The 21545-nt window shown below is 37.3% G+C and overlaps 1 protein-coding gene across 4 annotated transcripts in view; it reads left to right on the forward strand.

The window, feature by feature from the left end:
• The window catches only part of BTRC (beta-transducin repeat containing E3 ubiquitin protein ligase), a 168371-nt gene that overhangs the window by 35456 nt on the left and 111370 nt on the right, over window positions 1-21545 (forward strand). For 3 of the 4 annotated variants that reach the window (XM_008581994.1, XM_008581997.1, XM_008581995.1), the window contains exon 2: window positions 17484-17591. The exons of the other annotated variant lie outside the window; for it this stretch is intronic. In XM_008581994.1, coding sequence (XP_008580216.1) covers window positions 17490-17591 — 102 coding nt within the window. In that variant the 5' untranslated portion in view covers window positions 17484-17489. The remainder of the gene's footprint in view (window positions 1-17483; window positions 17592-21545) is intronic. 4 annotated transcript variants of the gene reach the window in all.

Consider the following 21545-nt stretch of genomic DNA (forward strand, 5'->3'; position numbering starts at 1 on the left):
ATAAAGCCTAATTCTCCCAATGAGAACTGTGATCATTTGAAATTTGTGTATAGGCCAACTGCACATCATCAAAAATTGTTGTGTAACCCCATGATTCCCAGGCCTCAGCTGGTGGCCTAGTTATTTCAAATAATATTTAATGCAGTAAATTCCAGGGTAATAAAAGAATTTGGACAGTCCCTTAGAGCTTATTGCAATGGGATTTGACTTGAATTTAACACAAGGAAATTTCAGTATAACCAAATACTTTTTTTGTAGTATGATTTAAAAGGTCTTTAGGTACAGGTATAGGTGATTTTATAAATCTAATCTGAGGTAATTGCAGTTTTACTCTTACCAAGTAAATGAGCACTTCAAAAATAAAGGAATTCTCTTTACTTAGCATAAGGTGATTTTTAATAATGTGGCAAAGAAAGTATAAATGAATATCCTTACTTTTTGTTCTGTTATGGGGAGAATAAAGATTCCACCTGGCTGTATACATAAATTTGTTTACTTAGTTGTTGGTTTCCTGTAGATGGGTATTAAAAATTACTTATTTCGTACAGAAAACATGTGAAAGTATAAATGAATATCCTTACTTTTTGTTCTGTTATGGGGAGAATAAAGATTCCACCTGGCTGTATACATAAATTTGTTTATTTAGTTGTTGGTTTCCTGTAGATGGGTATTAAAAATTACTTATTTCGTACAGAAAACATGTGGCATCTATGCATTATCATGATGCCCTGCTGCCTGCTAATGTCGAATATTTTATGTGATTAAAAACAATTGTTCTTATTTTGTTCTTTCAAATTCAACAATCTTACAATAAAACCAGTCATAGAACAGATATTTTGAACTTATTATGTTGACATAAATGAAAGAAAAATAAAACACAAATATTTGGTAGTTAAGAAAACCAGAATGTCAGTGCTAAAAACAGTTGGTTTTTGTCTAGTACTCTGGAGTTCTTATCTCCCAGTGACTTATAAGATCTTTTGTTTTCTGTACTAAAGGAGAATAGTGAAAATGTTTTTAAGGAAGTTATGGAAAAAACAGTCTGTGTATTAATTTGCTTTGGGTCATTCTAGTCTCTCTGGTAAATTCATAATTAGGAAGGCCCTTTTTAAGACTGTGTTCTAGTCTCTCAGGTACACAGCTACTCCATATCTGGCAAATCTAAATTCATATGTGAGGAGGTTATGTTTTTTTAAAGCATATTATTTACACAATTCACTGGAATGGCTCCTTTGGAAGTTGGGTGGCTCTCTTATGTAATTATATACTTAGTAACTCTGTTCTACACAGCAGTAGAAATTCAAGTAAGAATAATTTACTGCTTATGCATAGTTATTAGAATTTTAAAGCATTTGTTTGTTCAAAATTCTAGTTTATCAGATTGTTATATTTGACTAATTGTATACTTAATAATGAATAAAATTTATTTTAGAAGGCAGCTTAATTTGAATTTTAACAGTTCTAAGTAATCATCAGGAGCCATTCTCTCTCCTCTTTCTTGTTTAAAAGGATTTCCATGTCTTTAGTCCAAGTTTTGTGTTTAAACTAATAATTTATATTAAAACAATCCATATTAAAGTGTTGTAAATGGGCTTAAATCACAGATTGTGGAATTTTTTTCCTGTAAGTTACTGTTAGAAATATTTTAATCTCTCCATTTTACCAGCAAAGAAGCTGAGGTGCGTAGAAATTAAGCGAACTGCCAAAGGTCATACAATTGGTTTGAGGACAAGTCCGCACTAGAACCTGATGACTTAACTCCTGGATTAATGTCACACCTCCTTTCAGTTGTCATGATAACTCAACAGTTGCTCTCACCAGGGATTTCTCGAATACTTCTATGTGTACAACAGTGGGCTAGGCATCCAGAGGTTATAATAGTGTGTTTGTATGGCCTAACAATAACAGTATTAAACTAGTAATATTTTACTTTGTAATCCTAACTTATCTAGTGTTTCCTAGTGTTTATGAATGTTAACATATAGTGGCTAAACCTTTAAATATCATTTCTCTACTAGATTACAGTCTGTTTAAAGGCAGGGACTCATTTAGTTCTCATAAAGTCAATCTAGTTTCATTTCGGAAGGCTTAAATTAAAATATTTTTTCTTGAGCATCGATGGCATTATTGGAATAAGTGTAGCTTCCAATGGTGTCTACTCTGGGAATAATACTCATTTTAGAATTATATTTCTGTTTTCATCAAGTATTTTGGTTTTAAGTAACAGATTGTCTCATTCCCCTCTTAAGCAAGAAGGAAAAGTATTTTCTTTCTTTCTTTATTGTTTTTTTTTCTTTTTTTAAAGATGACCAGTAAGGGGATCTTAACCCTTGACTTGGTGTTGTCAGCACCACGCTCTCCCAAGTGAGCTAACCGGCCATCTCTGTATAGGGATCCGAACCTGTGGCCTTGATGTTATCAGCACCACACTCTCCTAAGTGAGCCACGGGCCGGCCCTGGGACAACTATTTTAAGGGTACAGAGATAGCTAATGGAACTAAAGAGGAAGATGTGCAGTCAGGCCCCACAAGGATCTGGAGCCAGGCATTGTAATACCTTTAGGACTCATGGCAGCTACCCTCGTATTGGAATAAATCCCACTTGGTCATGGTGTGTAATCCTTTTTGTGTGTTGCTAGATTTTTTTTTTTTTTTTTTTTTTTTTTTTTTTCCCTTACCGGGGACCGGCAACGGGACTGCAACCCTCGGTGTCGCTCCCGCGCCTCGCTCAGCCAGTGAGCAGGAACCGGTCTGTATGTGGGATCCGAACCCTCGGGTGGGAGCGCCGCTGCGCTTCCCAAGCGGCGCACTATCCAGTGCGCCACCGGGCCGGCCCATGTTGCTAGATTTTACTTGCCAGTATTTTGTTGAGGATTTTTGCCTGTATGTTCATAAGGAATATAGGTCTGTGATCTCTATTCTGCTATTGAAACCATCCAATGAGTTTTAAAATTTAGGTGATTTTCATTGCTTACATTTCCATTTGGTTCTTCTTTATATCTGTTGTTTCTCTCCTGATGTTTTCTTTCTTTTAAGAGTGTTTGCCCTTAGTTATTAAAACATTTTTATCCTAGCAATATTAAAGTCTTTGTCTTTAAAGTTAATTCCAACTTCTGTGTCGTTAAGATATTGGCATTTATTGATGCCAGTTGAAATTTCCCCCTTTTTTGGTATTCCAGATAATTTTGGGGTTGTATCCTTGGTGTTTTTGATACTATAAATCTCTGAATTTTGTTTAAATCCTATTGCAAGTGTTGATTTTCTTTTATCAGTCATTCAACCCAGTTGAGTTCAGCCTGCAAAATCAGAAGCTTTCTGTAGGGTTGGGTTTCGATATCTTTTCTGGTTTGAAAGCCTTTGCAGTGCTATTGAGATCTGTTCTATGTGTGTGCCACTCATTGGCCAGTCTGGGATCTGGATGGTAGTCTGTTTTATAGTTCAGTTCTCAAAGTCTATGCTTTGCTGTTTGGGGGTGAACACAGGAGTTTATATCCACCCATGTGCAGCTTGGGGGTGAACACAGGAGTTCATTAACCACATTATGGGTTTGCTTTCCCGAGCTCCTCCCTCTCCACAATCTTCCCAGTACTATCTGGTTTCCTGCGACTCCCTTTTTCAGGCTCCTGTGGAGAGAACTTTAAAGAAAAATGGGAGATTTCTACCATTCCGTCTGAGCATTAGAATACCCCTTCTTCACTCTTTGAGCTAGAACTGGAGGGCATTTTTCCTGGAGCTCTCTTTATGTATACCAATACCTACTTTTGGATTTCAGGATCCAGTTTAGACTGGTGGATACTGGAAGAAGTTTTTTTTTTTTTTTTGTCTTTTGTCTTTTTCCGTGTCCGGCAACGGATCGCAACCCTCAGTGTTGCCCCCGTACTGGACCGGGGACCGGCAACGGGACCGCAACCCTTGGCGTTGCTCCCACGCCTCGCTCAGCCAGCGAGCGGGAACCGGTCTGCATGTGGGATCCGAACCCTCGGGCGGGAGCGCCGCCGCGCTTCCCAAGCGGTGCACCATCCAGTGCGCCACCGGGCCGGCCCTGGAAGAATTTTTAAAAAGGACATTTCATTGTCAGCTCAGTGCTATGTTGAAGTTTTGTTCCCCAATCAATTATTTACTTTTCAGAGTCCTCAAATAACTGCTTCTTGTGTTCTGTCCATTGTTAGTAGTCACATTCAGTGGAAGATATAGGAGGGAGTATGCATTCTCCATCTTATGTGGAACTAGAACACCTTCTGTTATCTTTTTGATAATGATTTATGCTCATCAACAGCATATTCTGCAAGTTCAGTCCTTTGAACTTGCTTCATGGCCATTCTAAGATCTATTTTGGTAAAGTGTAGCAAGTGTGCTTGAAAAGAATGTATACTGCAGTCACTGGGTACAATGCTCTAGATGAGTCATTAGGTCAAGTTCACTTAGTGTGCTCTTTATTTATTTATTTATTTTTATTTTATTATTATTTTTGCTTATTCTATGAAGTAGCTGAAAGAGGTGTATTAAAATCTCAAGCTATGGTTATAGATTTGTGTATTATGTATTCTCCCTTTAGTTCTGTGTTTTTTAAGATCTATTTTGGTAAAGTGTAGCAAGTGTGCTTGAAAAGAATGTATACTGCAGTCACTGGGTACAGTGCTCTAGATGAGTCATTAGGTCAAGTTCACTTAGTGTGCTCTTTATTTATTTATTTATTTTTATTTTATTATTATTTTTGCTTATTCTATGAAGTAGCTGAAAGAGGTGTATTAAAATCTCAAGCTATGGTTATAGATTTGTGTATTATGTATTCTCCCTTTAGTTCTGTGTTTTTGTTTTTGTTTTTTTTTAAAAGATGACCGGTAAGGGTATCTCAACCCTTGGCCTGGTGTTCTCAGCACCACACTCTACCGAGTGAGCCACGGGCCGGCCTTGGTTCTGTGTATTTTTGCTTCTTACATTTTAAATTGTGTTAGTGGTGGTACATATACTTTGGTGATTGTTCTTGATGTATTAACCTCTTCATCATTACGAAGTAGCCCTCTATTGCTGTTCATATTTTTTTGTTCAGATGTGTACTTTGATGTTAATATAGCCATTCTGGCTTTCTTATGATAACTGTTTTTATGATATATCTTTTTCAAGCTTTTACTTTTATTTGCATGCATTAATATATGAGAGTACTTCAAAAAGTTTGTGGGATAGAAAATAAAAAATAATACTAATATTTCCATGAACTTTTTGAGGTACCCTCATAAAATTGTGTCTTGCTTTTTAATTCGGCCTGTCTTTTCATGTTTAGTCTTACTCTGTCCAATGTAAATGTTAGCCATAGATGCTAATCAAGTATATAATTTGAAATTTTCTTGTAGCCACCATTCAAGTGCTCTGTAGCCACATGTGACTAGTTGTTACTGTATCAGACAGTATAGGTTTAGACCATTAATTTTAGTGTAGTCATCAATATGGTTAAGTAAGATCGACCATTTTGCTATTTGTTTCTATTTGTCCCATCTTTTTCCTTTTTTAAAAAAATGATTCTGCCTTCTTTATTTTTTCTGCCTTCTTTTAGATTAGTTATTTTTTAGTATTTTGTTTTATCTCTTCTATTGGCTTATTAGATACCTTAGTTTTGTTTTGTTTTGTTTTAATGGTTGCTTTAGAAATTGCAATATGTATTTTAAAATATTTATTGAGCTGCAATTTACACAACATAAAATTGCCCATTTTAAAGTGAAAAATTCTGAGGCATTTAGTATATTCACAATGTTGTGCAACCACTACCTCTATCTAGTTCCAAAACATTTCCATTATTCCAAGTAAAACCTCTTATCCATTAGGCAGTTTCTTTCCATTCCCTCCCTCTAGCCCCTGGAAATTACCAGTCTACATTCTGTCTATGGATTTACATATTCTAAGTATTTCATATAAATGGAAGCATATAATATGTTATCTTTTGTATCTGTCTTCTTTTACTCAGCATAATATTTTTGAGGTTCATCCATGTTGTAGCATATATCAGTACTTCATTCATTTTTATGTCTGGATAGTATTCCATTGTATGTATATACCACAAGTTGTTTATCCATTTGTTCACTGGTAAACATTTGGGCTATTTCTACCTTTTGGCTATTTTGAATAATGCTGCTATGAACGTGTATACACCTACAATTATGAATCAGTATTGATATATTATTATTAACTTAATTTTATATAAGAATTTAAACTTGTAATTTCCTTCTACATAACCCAGTAACAACCATCAGAATAAGGAAATTAATATTGATACATCATTGTCATCTAATCCACAGACCCCATTCAGGTTTCTCTAGTAATCTTAATAAATGTCCATTATCACAAATTAATCTAGTCCAGAATCACATGTTGCATGTAGTTGTCATGTCTCTTTAGGTCTCCTTCAGTATGGGACAGTTTCTTCAGTCTTTTCTTGACTTTTATGAAATTGATATCTTGAGGATCACAGGCCAGTAATTTTGTAGAATGTTTTTCAGTTTGGGTTTATCTGATATTTTCTCATGATTAGATACAGGTTGTGTACCTTCGACAGGAATATCACAGAAGTGATGCTGTGTTTTTATGGTATACTGTCAGGTAACCCGTAATTTTAATTTGTTCCATTATTAGTGATATAAATGTTGATCACTTGATTAAGATGTCAGCCACATTTGTTTTCCATGGTAAAGTTAGTTTTCTCCTTTGTAATGAATAAGCATTTTGTGGGGAGGTATTTTGAGACTGTTTAAGTATGCTGTTTCATTATACTTCAAGTTCATTTTTTATATCATTAGTGGGGTCATGGATTTCTATTTTATTCAGTGGCTTTTTGTATTAGTTATCTGTTGTTACATAACAAATTATCAAAATTTAGTGGCTTATAATAACACACAACATACACTTATATGTATTTCGGGGAGAATTTACAAGTGAATTATACTTGAACTTTAAATGGCAAATAGTTACTATAATATTAAATTTTTCCAAAATATAAGAAAAGTGAAAACTTCATAATTATTTTTAATGTTTTCATGAGCTCCAGTATTTCAGAGTGCTGACTTGTAAATTGATGTCAATGCTGTACCTTGGCAGTAGTTTTAGGCCTCTTCCTAGAATTTTCTCATACCTGTCTTTCTTTCTAAATATATATATTTTTTCTATATTTTTCTCCCCAGCTTTATTGTAGTATAATTGGCAAATAAAAATTTTATATGTTTAAGGTGTACAACATGATGTTTTCATACGTATTCATTGTGAAATGATTACCACAATCAAGCTAACGAATGTGTCTATAACCTAAAATATTTACTGTCTCATAGTTTCTTTGGGTCAGGAGTCTGAGCACCACTGACCTGGGTCCTCGGCTTCAGGATCATTCACAAGACTGTAATCAAGGTGTTGGCCAGGGCTGGGATCTCATTTGAAGGTTTGATTGGGGAAGGATCCACATCCAAGTTTATATGGTTTTTGGCAGAATTTTTTTCCTTAAGGGCTATTGGACTAAGAGCCTTAAGTCTTAGCTCATTGTTGGCTCGAGGCCACCTTCAGTTTCTTGCCACGTGGACCTCTCTAGTGTTTCCACTTGCCTCATCAAAGCATGTAAGCCAAGGAGGCAATAGAGTCTGTTAGCAAGATGGAAGTTACAGTCTTATGTAACCTAATCATGGAAATGGCATCCCATCACCTTTGCCATTCTCTTTTTTGTTTTGTTTTATTTTTCTTGTTGTTCCTATACTCTTAGAAGCAAAGTACTAGGCTTTCTCACACTCAAGGGGATGGGATTATACAAGGGTGTGAATACTAGGAGGTGGGACTTAGAGGGAAGCACTTAAGAGTTTGCCTGTCACAGTTAGAATCTGTAATTATTTAGTTTGATGATAAACTTGTCCCAGATTTAGCCTGTCCCAGCCTTTCACTCTGGCCCCTGTGTTATTTTGACATGTCTTCATCATTCTTTGAGCCCCTCAAGAAGATATTCCAAGCTCATCTTAAATTTTCTCTGCCTGAACCACGGCATCAGACATTGTTCTAAGGGAATCTGGCTTCTTTCAATTGAGAGTGGAAGTTAGAATCATTAAATGTGCTCAGTTTCTATTATGGTGTTACTGCTCTGAGGCCCCTCTCATTTGGGAGGGAGTGTGTGTGTGTGTGCACACATATGTGCACATACATGTATTTGATTTACATAGAATTTCCCTGTCTCTCTATATAAGGATATATCAGAAAGGTCGTGGAAAAATAGAATTAAAAGATAATAGGAATTTTTCCACAAACATTTTTGACATATTGTATATTTTATATTGTAAGCTTTGTGCTCATTCAGCATCTTGAATTCTAGTTCAGCAACATAGTATTCATTTCTAGTTTTCTTCCTTTGTATACTTGTAATTCCTAGCTCTTGTTATCCTCAGTATTTGGTCTATCACCCTTGTTTGATCAGTCCTCCTGATCTTTTTTGACATATTGTATATTTTATATTGTAAGCTTTGTGCTCTTTCAGCATCTTGAATTCTAGTTCAGCAACATAGTATTCATTTCTAGTTTTCTTCCTTTGTATACTTGTAACTCCTAGCTCTTGTTATCCTCAGTATTTGGTCTATCACCCTTGTTTGATCAGTCCTCCTGATCGGTAATCCATCTCCTGTTGCTGATACAGCTCTCTCCACTTCCCACCTCATACTTCATGTGGATGCCTTCCTTACTCTTTTGGGATGTGACAACTTGCACTGGGCTGTCCCTTCCATTCTCCTCACCCCACTGAGTTTGAACTCAGTACTGGGGCACTGCCCCTTCACCCTTAACGAATGCTTTTTTTCCTGCTCACTTAGGGGAACCTCACTGCAATGCTCCCACCCCCACCCCACCCCCCACTCCCGTGCTGCCCTGCTATCATGTCACTCTGCTGGGTTACCCTCCTAGGTAGATGTTTTCCTGTCACTCTACTTAGGACCTCAGGGTACTCAGGAATATCTTTCTCATAACTCTTGGACTCCAAAAGCCTATTTTGGGCCACTGTAGCCACCCCTGCCACTGAGCTTGATGCCTACTTAACCTATATTCATCTAATGGCCCCTGAACTGAATTATTTTGGTAGGAAAGGAGAAAAGGGAAGGGGTATCAATTAAATTTTATTTTCACTAATATTTTCACAGCAAATGCTTCTTTTACCCTAGTGCATTACAACTTACGCAGAAGTCAGTTACTCCTACATCTTTGTAATCATTACAGGTTTATTTTATTTTTTTAAAGATGACTGGTAAGGGGATCTTAACCCTTGTCTTGGTGTTGTCAGCACCACGCTCAGCCAGTGAGCGAACCGGCCATCCCTATATGGGATCCGAACCCGGGGCCTTGGTGTTATCAGCACCGCACTCTCCCTAGTGAGCCACGGGCCAGCCCCTCATTACAGGTTTATATGCAAGCTTTCATGTTTTACTTACATACTAGAGGTTTATATCACACCAAATTCACGATTTTTGAACTTATCTTACCCCCACCCCCAACACACACCTAACTAGTTTCAATTTACCAGCATCTGTCACTACTACCATTCTTCTAGTCATTGAAATTTGAAATCTTGGAGTTATTTCTGACTCATCACCCTGCTTTCTTTATAGTCACTTATTGAGTTCTGTTGATCCTTCTTTTGATGTACTTTTGTCTTCTCCATGGCTATTACTTTGATTACAAAAGCCTCTTGGATGGGCTTCCTTTCTTTAGTTTCTTTAGTCCAGTGCCTGTAAACTACCTTTGGCTCCCTATTACTTAATAAATGAGGTAACTCCATGTCTGACTTTTTAAGTGCCATTTTTATGTAACACTATCCTAGGTAGTCAAAACATCTAGTTTCGAATTTCATCTTTGCCACTTGTTAGGTACCCATCAACTTTTGGTAGTGTATTTAACCACTTTAGATCTTATTTACCTTACTAGATTGTTATACAATCTATATAATATCAATAAATACAATAAGGAATTGTGAAAGAGCTTTATTCAACATATACCTTCCAGTCAAGTTAGATCAGTCTCAGTAATGTGATCAATGACTATTATTTTATCAATATTCTCGCTGTTCCACAAGCAAACAGTGCCCGTTACTGTATTAGTCTGTTTTCTGTCAATTATAACAGAATACCTTAAACTGGGTAATTTAGAAATAAACAAATTTATTTCTTACAGTTTTGAAGGCTAGGAAGTCCAAGGTTCAGGGGGTGCATCTAGTGAGAGCCCTCTTAGTGGTGCAGAATCCTGAAGTGAAACGGTGTCACATAGTGAGGGAGCTGAGCATGTTTATGTGCTCACTTGCTCTCTTTTAAAGTCACCAGTGCCACTACTGTAATAACCCATTTGTCCATTAATCCCTGAATGTATTAATCCAGTCGTGAGGGCAGTGTCCTCACAATTCAATCACCTCTCAAAGAGCTCACTTTTCAAATACCATCGTTGGATTTCCCACCCTCTTAACACTGTTACACACAGTGATGCTGGGAGGGATCAATCAAAGCAGCCCCACCCCACCCCCTTATGTCCATCGGCTTGTAGATAAAGGAAGTCCCCCTCTCCCATAACACAGGGATTGGTCAAAACAACAGATATGCACTGAAAATACTTCACGCTGTTACAATGGGGATCAAGCTTCAATATAAGTTTGGGGGGGACAGGTTATCGCACTTAGACAAGGTATAGCACTTGCTTCTCTTTGATATGTGGTTCTCACTGATCTCTCATCATTAAGCATACATTTGTTGAACATCTACTATGACTAGACACTGGAGATAAAACATGGATTGTATCTCTGAGGAGTACAGCCTGGTATAAGAGGCAAATGTATAATTATCTTACATACAGTAAGAAGTGGTGCAATAAAATTGAAGCCTGTGTGTCTGAACTTTTCCAAATATTAGAAAATGTAAATTAATGGCAGCTATTGTCTAACACAATTTAGTACATTATTGTGTTTTTCTTGTAGTTACTGTTTGCATTAGTTAATTTATCACTCCAAAGTAGAGTGAAACTGCTTGAGAGCAGGGCTTTGTAGTGGTGAGTCTGTTGGTTTTTGGAAACAAACACATTGGGGTCTTATTTCTGCCATTGCCATTTAGTCACTGTAACTTCTCTGAACTCAAGTTTACTCTTCTGTTAAAGTGAAAATATGACTCGTTGACAAGTTTGTAATGCTTAAATGAAATAATCTATTTAAAGGATCTAGCACAATGTCTTCAAACAATTTATGCCTGATAAACTTTAGTTTTCCTTTCTTTGTACCCCACCTGTGTCCGTTCTGGTAATGAAAAATAAATATTTGATTAGCGGGTGAATTTATTGATTTCATGGTCTGCTGTTTATAACGGCTTCCCAGAACATTTTGAAGTGCAAATGGCATTCATGAAAGCCTGTTCTTGGTAATGATGCCACCTTACATTTTTTTCTTTTGCACTTTGAAATTTTTAGAACTCTTATTTTAGTTTTACATCATCTTGTGCAGTAAGGCTAGGCCGATATCGTTATCCCATGTGACAGGTGTTATTTTCATTTTTAGGAATGAACTAAATTGGGATTCTTAGGCAATCATGATTGGATTCATACGTTCATGAGTTAATGGACTAATGGGTTACCAGGAATTTGTGTAGGTAGAGTCTGAATGTACTTGTATTACAAGGCCTATGGAATACTATAGTTCTCTTAGCCAGAATTTTTCAGTAGATATAGTAGTGAAAAGGGAATTCTTCTATTCCATGGCTTAAGGATACATAAACTCTCAATGCAGCAATCTTTTTATTGTTGATTATTATAGCTTCTATTACTCCTAGAAGTTGACCAACAGGGACCTGAGTTTAAGAGATTTTATCATTCAGCTTTCATATAGTAAATGCTGAGGCCAGCCCTTTGCCTGCAAGGCCCTCTATCAGTGAAGAGGATCTGTGACATTACTCCAGGCAGTCAAGCATGGGGGGAGGAGTCAAGATTTTCAGTGTTCACTGTGTAAATGAATTTGTGCCGTTGAATTGATGGGCACTAGACTCTAATATTCTTCTTGAAGCACTGGAGGGCCTTTGTTGCACATTTCAGTCTTTTTTTTACCTGATTCATTCAGGTAGTAAAAAAAAATGATCTTTTTTTCCCCCTCCAATGCTATGTATGCTTTTTAAAAGCTGGTGAACTCATTCAATTTAAAAACAAATAAATTATTGTCTTCAACTTTCTTTGATTTTGCAAAGGAGAGATAGGAGTGAGGTTAAATGGGAAATGAGCTGAAGAAACAAATATGTGCTGTTCAGGGCTGGATTTGTGTAGGATGGAGGCACATCTAGCTAAACTTATTGTAGCTTTTGAGATTGCATAGGAGAACCATTTGAGGAATAGGTCATTCACACATTCTTTAACAATTAATAGAAGGAAGTTATTTATTTATTTATTTATGTGTATTTATTTATTTATTTATTTATTTATTTATTTATTTATTTATTTATTGGCAGCTGGCCAGTAAAGGGATCTGAGCAGAAGTTAAATATAAACATGACAGTGTACTTGCTGGATTTCAGCTTAGTTTAGAACCTGCTTTTTTTTTTTTAATTAAAAAGATTTTTTTTTAATGTAGAAGGAAAATCTTAGGAATTTTAATATAATCTGCAAGGAGAAACAACAAGTAGAAAACTATGTGCTTTTCAGGTATCTTAAAGGTAAATTTCCAAGGGCATTATTTATTAAATGTTGAAAGACAGAAACAATCTTACATTTTTGTCAGAAACTAACCAATCAGAATGGCCCTGAAATATATAGAATGCATAAGGATAGAAAACCAGTATAGGGGCCGGCCCGGTGGCGCACTGCTACAGTGCGCCGCTTGGGAAGTGCGGTGGCGCTCCCGCTGAGGGTTCGGATCCCACATACAGACCGGCCGCTCACTGGCTGAGCGAGGTGCGGGAGCAGCACCGAGGGTTGCGATCCCGTTGCCGGTCCCGGTCCGGTCCGGGCGCGACACTGAGGGTTGCGATCCGTTGCCGGTCACGAAAAAAGACAAAAAGGGAAAAAAAAAAAAAATAGAAAACCAGTATAGCAGTCCTTTCCACTCTGTTGTGTATTGTCCAAATTTCCTTTGATTTTCCCCCTCCATTTAGAAAATGTTCCTAAACGTGAAGATAGAACGGAAAGAGGTAGAGTAAAAGTTACAGCTTACTCCATTTATTTCATAATTATATTTTTTCCTTAATGTTTTTAAGTGGCATTTACCAGTATAGGTAAGATTAATTGTTACAATACAAACCAATTTGAAAATTAGTTTTTAAATTGAGCCATAATGTATAAAATCTTATGGTAATGTGCAGATCTGACTATATTCCAGTGCAGTTTTCATACCCACACCAATTGTCTTGTAATAATCGGGAATGCATCCTCTGTGTGGTGTTTGCAAGTTAATGCTATTTTGGGAATCACACCGGTATATCTAGTGGCTTTCCTGAGTGTATGTGGCTCATTGTTGATTATAATTTTATTTTGGAATTTTAGTTTAAGGGGATGGGGTAAGCCCTTTTGAATTCTTAGTTGTTAGGAGTTTTGATGGAAGATAGGGATGAATGAATGAGGAAAAGCATTAGAATGAGTAACAATAAGGAAACTAAGACAGAAATTCATCAAGTACATACTACAAAAATAACACAGATTCTTTTTTTTTTTTAAAGATGACCTGTAAGGGGATCTTGACCCTTGACTTGGTGTTATCAGCACCACACTCTCCCAAGTGAGCCATGAGCCGCGCCCCCCCCCCTTTTTAAATAACACAGATTCTTATACAAAATGTAAGAGACAAATCATTCACAAAAGAAATGCCTTAAAAATCTACCAAGTAACATTCACAGGTACAAATAAATAGATATATTTTAATTAAAAAGGTGAGCCCCAAGTCTATGGATGAGGGGCTTCTGGTTGGCTTCCAGACCCAGCTGTGCTGTATATCATGCAGGTGGCTTCAGTATGGCTAAGAGTATTTTAGCCACCTACCTCTTCTGAAGGGAAGGGGGAAGAATGACAAGCTATCTTCCAGTGCCTCCTCCATTTTCTTCCACTATTTCCTTTTTCCTCTTTCCTCTTCTGTATTTTCGTGGTCCCTTTTTGTGTACTCCCATTTCTATCTCTTCTAGTTGTCTCAAATTCAATTTCTCCTTCAGAATGGCTGTGAGACTTTCTTCTACCCATAGTACACAGAACTTAACCAACTGCTTGATAACGTAGTGTCTCTCATTACAGGGTCTCATTACAGTGTCTCTCATAGCACTGAGGATTTATTTATTTATTTTTTTACATTAAGGACTTTTTTTAGGAGTCCAGCATTTTTTCTGTTTTTATTTTTAAATTAGATTTTAAATAAAAACTTTACATGATACAGTTTAAAAAGACAAAATAGTAATAAAAGACCTATTATAAAATTTAGCAGTCTCCTGACTTGCCTCTTTTCCTTTTCCCCAGTTCTCCTCCCCAAAGACAACCATTTAAAAGTTCCCTCTGGCATTAACACATTTCCAAAGTCCTAAAAACTATGCATATATTGCTCTCTCTTGATTTGTTCATTCTAGACGTCGTCTATTGAATTCTTACCATGAAAGATATAACTAGCTCTCTACACTGCCCCCATTTTGCTTCTCCTTTCTCATCTTACATGAAGGATTTTTAATACAGAAGACTTTAAGTTTGAGAGAATGTCACTAGAATTTGAGTTCCACAAAGACAGGAATTTTTGTGTTTTTCTTGGTCCATTGTTCTAGCCCCAGTGCCCAGAATAGTGATTACTACAGGGGTGGCATTCAATAAATACTTGTTGAATAAATTATTGAAACATTAGCCTTAATAAAATTTTAATATCGTTTACTTACAAAAATTATTTTCGCAAAGCATTCTTTTTTTTTTTTTTTTTTTTTTTTTTTAAAAAGATGACCGGTAAGGGGATCTCAACCCTTGGCTTGGTGCTGTCAGCACCACGCTCAGCCAGTGAGCAAACCGGCCATCCCTATATAGGATCCGAACCCATGGCCTTGGTGTTATCATCACCGCACTCTACCGAGTGAGCCACGGGCCGGCCCTCGCAAAGCATTCTTGATGTTTTCAGTGTAGAGCAGTGATATGACTAGAATAGTGATTCTCAGGGAAGGAAGTTTTATATCCTGCTCTCCTCTATTGTCTTTTCCCTATTGCCTTCTTCAGTATGAGAAGCTCTGCTACTAAGAACCACTGAAAGAGACTGAAATTAGAATAAACAGCTCTAAGGAGATATAGAAGTAAATGGTAGATATGGAATGGTATGGTGAGAAGGAGAGTGAAATTACAAGTTTAAAATAAAATTAATACTAATGTGTCAATATTGATTAATAATTGTAACAAATGCACCACACTAATGTAACATGTCAATTACAAGAGAAACTGTATATGGGTGGGGGAGGGCATGGGAACTATCTGTACCTCGGCTCAATTTCTCTGTAAAACTAAAACCGCTATAAAAATAAAGGGGAGAAAATGGTGTAGGGGTGAGATTATTTGAACAGAGTATCAAGGTAGTTAATTAGCCAGAGTGTCAGAGCCAACTGGAAGGACAAGAAGCTGAGTTGATATAGGCAATGGGGAAAAGTCAGACTGATGGAAGCTTGGATTTCATGCAGTAGGTGTGTGGAGCCATTATGAATTATTGATGAGAGTGACAACAAAGTGAAAACAATTTTTTTTTTCTATTTGCCTTCTGTTTATAAAATGGATTGTAGCTTGAGATGAAGAAACATTAGAAACAGCGAACAAAGTTAGGAGATTGTTGTAATTTAAGGTGGTTTAGCTGTTTTGCTTGGTATGTTATCCAACGATGCCTTTTGAAGTCTGACGTCTCCACTTTATGAACTAGGGATGGATTGAGGCTGGGAGAAGAGTTCTGCACTAGGAACTAATAGACCAGGATTCTATTCCCTGCTTCTCTACTTTCTAAATTCATGATGATGGACAAATACTTAATTTCTCCTGGGCATCAATCATGTAGTATAAAATGAGGATAATGATCTGAAAGCAGGGGTCTAGAGCAGATCATCTTTTGGAGTCCTTCACAGCCTGTTATCCTTAGAGATGGTGTGAATGTATTTGCTTCCCAAGATTAATTCCTACAACTAGAGTGTTTTAAGAAGACAAAAGCCCATGTTGATATTAAATATTGCAAAATCTCAAATTTAAAGTTTACTGTTATGTGTATTAATTTCTATATTTAAAAATATGAATTCTCATTTTTATATGTGCTATGATTAGTATTTAGGTGGGGTGGGGGTTTTTTTTGTTATTATTAGACTGTAATAGCACTCAAATCGATGGACAAAACTTCAACCTGGGATACTTTTAGAGAAATATGAAGAATGTAAAAATTGTTATGAAAGGTAGTGTTTTATAAAGCTATAGACACAATTACACTAATATCATTTACTTAGTGTTATTCGAATTGTAATTTCTACCTTTTCTGGCCACTGAGTACACTATATGTATATTTATACTCATACAAAGTTTTTTTGTTTAGAAGGCTTTTATTTATTTATTTTTTGGTGATTGGCCAGTACAGGGATCTGATCCCTTGACTTTGGTGTTACAACACCATGCTGACCAGCCCATGTTTAGAAAGCTTAATACCAGTAGTTTTTTGGGTTCTCTCTCCTCTTTCTTTCCATCCCTGTCTATCTTTCTTTCTTTGTTGTTGTTTTCCCTTCTGTATGGATTGTTTCCTTTATCCCACCCCCCCTCCCGTTTTAATCCATCTGGAAACATGAAGAGGCAGCTGCTATGGTAACTGTGCTTTTTGGTTAATGAATAGCTGACTAACAAGATACATAAAACATATGCAAACTGTGCAGAGTTGGTTGCTATCAAAGCTGTAGGGATATAATACTTTTTCTTTTCCTTCTAAAACAAACTCTTAACTTTCCTGTGGTATATTGTTTTCTTTTCTTTTTTTTTTTTTTTTAAAGATGACTGGTAAGGGGATCTTAACCCTTGACTTGCTGTTGTCAGCACCACACTCTCCCAAGTGAGCCACAGGCTGGCCCTTATATTGTTTTCTAATTTACCATTCCTAATATTGCTACCATGAACCGTTCCTGTTTCTGCTTAGTCTGCACAATATTTCACTAGTGAATTTATGGGAGACTTCAGGTGCATAGAAGAGAAGAATTGATCAATTGGATTAAGAAGTAGATTTCCTTTAGACTCATATGTAGAAGAATAGGGACAGACTTTTTTACTAAATATTTGGTTTTTTGACCTATGACTACTTCTTTTCTCTTGCTCTTTGGCCACTAGTGCCCCTTTTGAGTTTCTCTCTGCAGTTAGAAACAGTAAGTAGTATGTTTCTTGAAGGTGTTTCTATCATAAAGGCCAGCTGCAACTGGAATATTGCATTCAGCTAAGCCTTGAAAATTCCTGTAATCTGTGCCATCCTGTCTCATACTGTTCCATCTCATAGTTGTCCTCTCTCTGCAGTGCTCTATGCCCAGGTCTCTGTGGCTGGGCTGCTCCAGCCTGGCGGACAGCATGCCTTCGCTGCGATGCCTGTATAACCCAGGGACTGGCGCACTCACAGCTTTCCAGGTACTTTCTCTGTCTCTGTGGGTTATGTGTGGGCATTAATGTGTGTTGTGTCTAATTCATTAGTATGTCCCTCCTTTCCCATGCTTTACTTATATTCACCTTTTCTCCTTCATATTGCCTGTATTTTATATCACTCAATACTCCTTTAATGATTAATTTTTAATGTAGATCCAGATTGATCCACTCTTAAACATTTTTATCATAATTGGTTTGCCAAAATTGACATAGCTCAACTTGACTGCTGATTTTCTGATCTAGTAGAAGTACGATAATAAATTTTAAAGTAATCTCAACAATAGCAATTCCATATGCAATGTTCGCTCTGGACCTACATAAAGGCAATTAGTATAATTAATTATAGTCAGTTGCGTGAACATCTTATGTTTTTCTTCTGATTATTAAAATATAAAGTGCTATACAGAGTGTCTCCTGGCTACTATACTATGTATTTTTTTAATATATAAAAACTTTTTTATTTATATCATGATTAATGTTTCTAGTTTCAAGTTGGAGAGGACTTTAATACCTTTGGGTATAGTATTCTGTTTGAGATAGTCCAGCTGGTATTATATGGATTGATGGATTCTAGTTCCCCTCAGCCTTTCTTAGAGGCCAGGAGATCAGTTCCAGGATGTGAGCGGAAGCTATAGAGGAAAAAAATGGAAAACTGTAGAAGAAAATGTAAGAAAGAGCTTAGTACCATTGCTTACAAATTAAGGTACCATATATGATGGTTTTCTTGGCTGAAGTGTTATCTATCCACCTAAGGTATTTGGAATTTGTGTTTAGCATTTTATTGTAAGATACAGCAAATTAGTTTTTTTGTTTTTAACCTATGTATTTCATATTCTGTTTAGAAGAATTTCAAAGATAAGCTGTATCAGAATGCTTATGACCAAGTCTTAGTTAAAAGAGAACTGAAGTATTCCACATTCCTGATCTGAGCTAGCAGTTGCTTGTCTTTAATGATACTATTTTACTGATGATAATGTTGGAGATTTCCATTTTTCCTTTGCAAAATTTAATATTAAACTTCCCTTGCTTGTACTGTGAGATACAAAATAGTAAAGAACATAGGCTCTAAAATTAGCTTAAAAAAGTCTTAAATACTGTCTTTGTCACTAGTGGTATGATCTTGAACAAGGTGTTTCACTCTGATCCTCATTTTCCTCATCTCTAAATGGAGACTTTGGTAAGGGCATGCTTTTATCATCATCATTATCATCATTATAAATATTATTGCTATTATTGTTAGAGAATATTGATATCCTGAGAGTGTCAATTTATTTCAAAATGAAATATCTTACATTTTAAACTATATATTATACTGACTTAAGGTTCTGCCCTTGAGTAACTCTTAGTCTAGCCTATTGGTTTTTAATCTTTTGGGGGGCTGCAGTGAGTAAAGCCAATCTGCAGAGTCTGAGAGAATAGTCCCTATGGGACTGCCCTTACTTCAGAAACCATTGCAAACCAGTGGTTTAGGAGTCCCTGCAACCACTCTTAGGTTTGATAATTTGCTAGAAAGGACTCATAGAACTCACTGAAAGCATTTAAACTCACAGTTTATAACAGGGAAAAAATACAGGTTAAAATTAGCCAGAAGAAGAGACAAATAGGGCAGAATCTGGGAGGGGTCCAAATATAGAACTTCATGTCATCTTCTCCCCATGGAGTTATGGATGGTGTCAGTGCTTCCCAGCCACAGTGTGTGACAATATATACGCAGAGTATTACCAACCATGAACCTCATGTTAGCCTGAGGTGTTCAGAGGTTTTATTGGGGCTCAATTACATACTGCCCACATCACTGACCTTTAGTCTACAGCCACTCCATTAGCTCACACTAATCTTTTTACCAACCATGAACCTCATGTTAGCCTGAGGTGTTCAGAGGTTTTATTGGGGCTCAATTATATACTGCCCACATCACTGACCTTTAGTCTACAGCCACTCCATTAGCTCACACTAATCTTTTTCATCTCTCTTTCCTCCTGGTGTTGGAACTGAGGTGTGTGTCTCAGAGGCCCCAACATGGATCACAATTGTCCAGTAGCTAAAGTTCCCAGGCAAACAGAGACATTCCTATCAGGCAAGAAGTTCCAGGGGCCTAGAGACCACCTACCCATAGCCAAGGGCAAAGGCCAGTCCTCTGTTTGGGTAACGTTAATTCTTCACTACACAGGGGTCATGGACCTCTTTGAGAATCAGAGGAGAGCTATTGATCTTGGATATATAGGCAAAATTTTATTTAATAGTTAAATTTGTATTCTACTGTGAAATGAGCCAGAGAGCTATTACATCACATAATCCCAAACATGTAATCTCCCAAACTGATAAATTCTGAAGGAAATATGCAGGGAGCCATAAGAATATATAAAAGAGGGACCTGATCTAACTTGAGGGTCAGGTAATCAATGTTTAAGATTTGAAGGATGAGGCTGGCCCGTGGCTCACTCGGTAGAGTGCAGTGCTGATAACAGCAAGGCCACGGGTTCGGATCCTATATAGGGATGGCCGGTTGGCTCACTGGCTGAGCGTGGTGCTGACAACACCAAGCCAAGGGTTGAGATCCCCTTACCGGTCATCTTTAAAAAAAAAAAAAAAGATTTGAAGGATGAGTAGGAATTAACTAGAAAAAAGGGAGGAGTAGAGGAGAGGGAACACATTTCAGGTCTTAAGGAAGAGCCAGTGCAGAGTCCCCAAGGACAGGTGGGGCTTGGTGCATTTAAGAACCCCACTAAAAACATGACTGTTGCTTCAGAGAATTAAGAGAAAGGGGAGAATGGAGTGAGAAAAGAGCAGGGCAACTTGATCACTCAGGACTTGTGGGCCATTTAAAGTACAGTTATGTGCCACATAACAATGTTTTGGTCAATGATGGACTGCATGTATGATGGTGGTCAGAGCAAGAGGCAATACCACATGGGCGTGCAGCAGGCTGTACATCTCGGTTTGTGTAAGTAGACTCCATGACGTTCACACAAAGAGGAAGTCACCTACTGACGCATTTCTCAGAACATAGTCCTGTTGTTACGTGACAGTTTAGTCTTGATGTTAAGAATAGTAAGCTGGTTAAAGGATTTAAACACAAGTTTGACCTGATCAGATTTGTATTACTCCAGGGCTGGCCCGGTGGCGCACTGCTACAGTGCGCCGCTTGGGAGCGTGGTGGCGCTCCCGCCGAGGGTTCAGATCCCACATACAGACCGGTTCCCGCTCACTGGCTGAGCGAGGTGTGGGAGCAACACCGAGGATTGTGATCCCGTTGCCGGTCCCGGTCTGGTACGGGTGCAACACTGAGGGTTGCGATCCGTTGCCGGACACGAAAAAAGACAAAAAGGAAAAAAAAAAAAAAAAGATTTGCATTACTCTGGCTATAAGATAATTTCAGTAATTGGAAACGTGATAGCACTATGGATTTGGCCTCAGGACCCCTTTGCACTCTTAAAAAATTATTGAAGACCCCAAAATGCTTTTGTTTATATGGATTATATTTATTGATATTTACTATATTTGAGATTAGAACTGAGAAAGCTTAAATATTTATTAATTCATTTAAAAGTAACTTGTAAATCTATGGCATTTTAATGCAAATAACTTTTTATGAAAAGTAACTATTTTTTATGAAAAGTAACTTTTTTTATGAAAAAGTTTTTCATAACTTTTTTTATGAAAAGTAACTATTTACAAAAATTAAGATTAGCATTGTATTGCATTTTTACAAATCCCTTTAATGTCTGGGTTAATAAAAGTCAGATGGGGCCGGCCCGGTGGCGCACTGGATAGTGCGCCGCTTGGGAAGCGCGGCGGCGCTCCCGTCCGAGGGTTCGGATCCCACATACAGACCGGCTCCCGCTCACTGGCTGAGCGAGGTGCAGGAGCAACGCCGAGGCTTGCGATCCCGTTGCCGGTCCCCGGTCCGGTACGGGGGCAACACTGAGGGTTGCGATC

This window comes from Galeopterus variegatus, unplaced genomic scaffold (genome assembly GCF_000696425.1).
Source record: "Galeopterus variegatus unplaced genomic scaffold, G_variegatus-3.0.2 Scaffold2501, whole genome shotgun sequence".
In the NCBI taxonomy this organism is placed as follows: domain Eukaryota; kingdom Metazoa; phylum Chordata; class Mammalia; order Dermoptera; family Cynocephalidae; genus Galeopterus; species Galeopterus variegatus.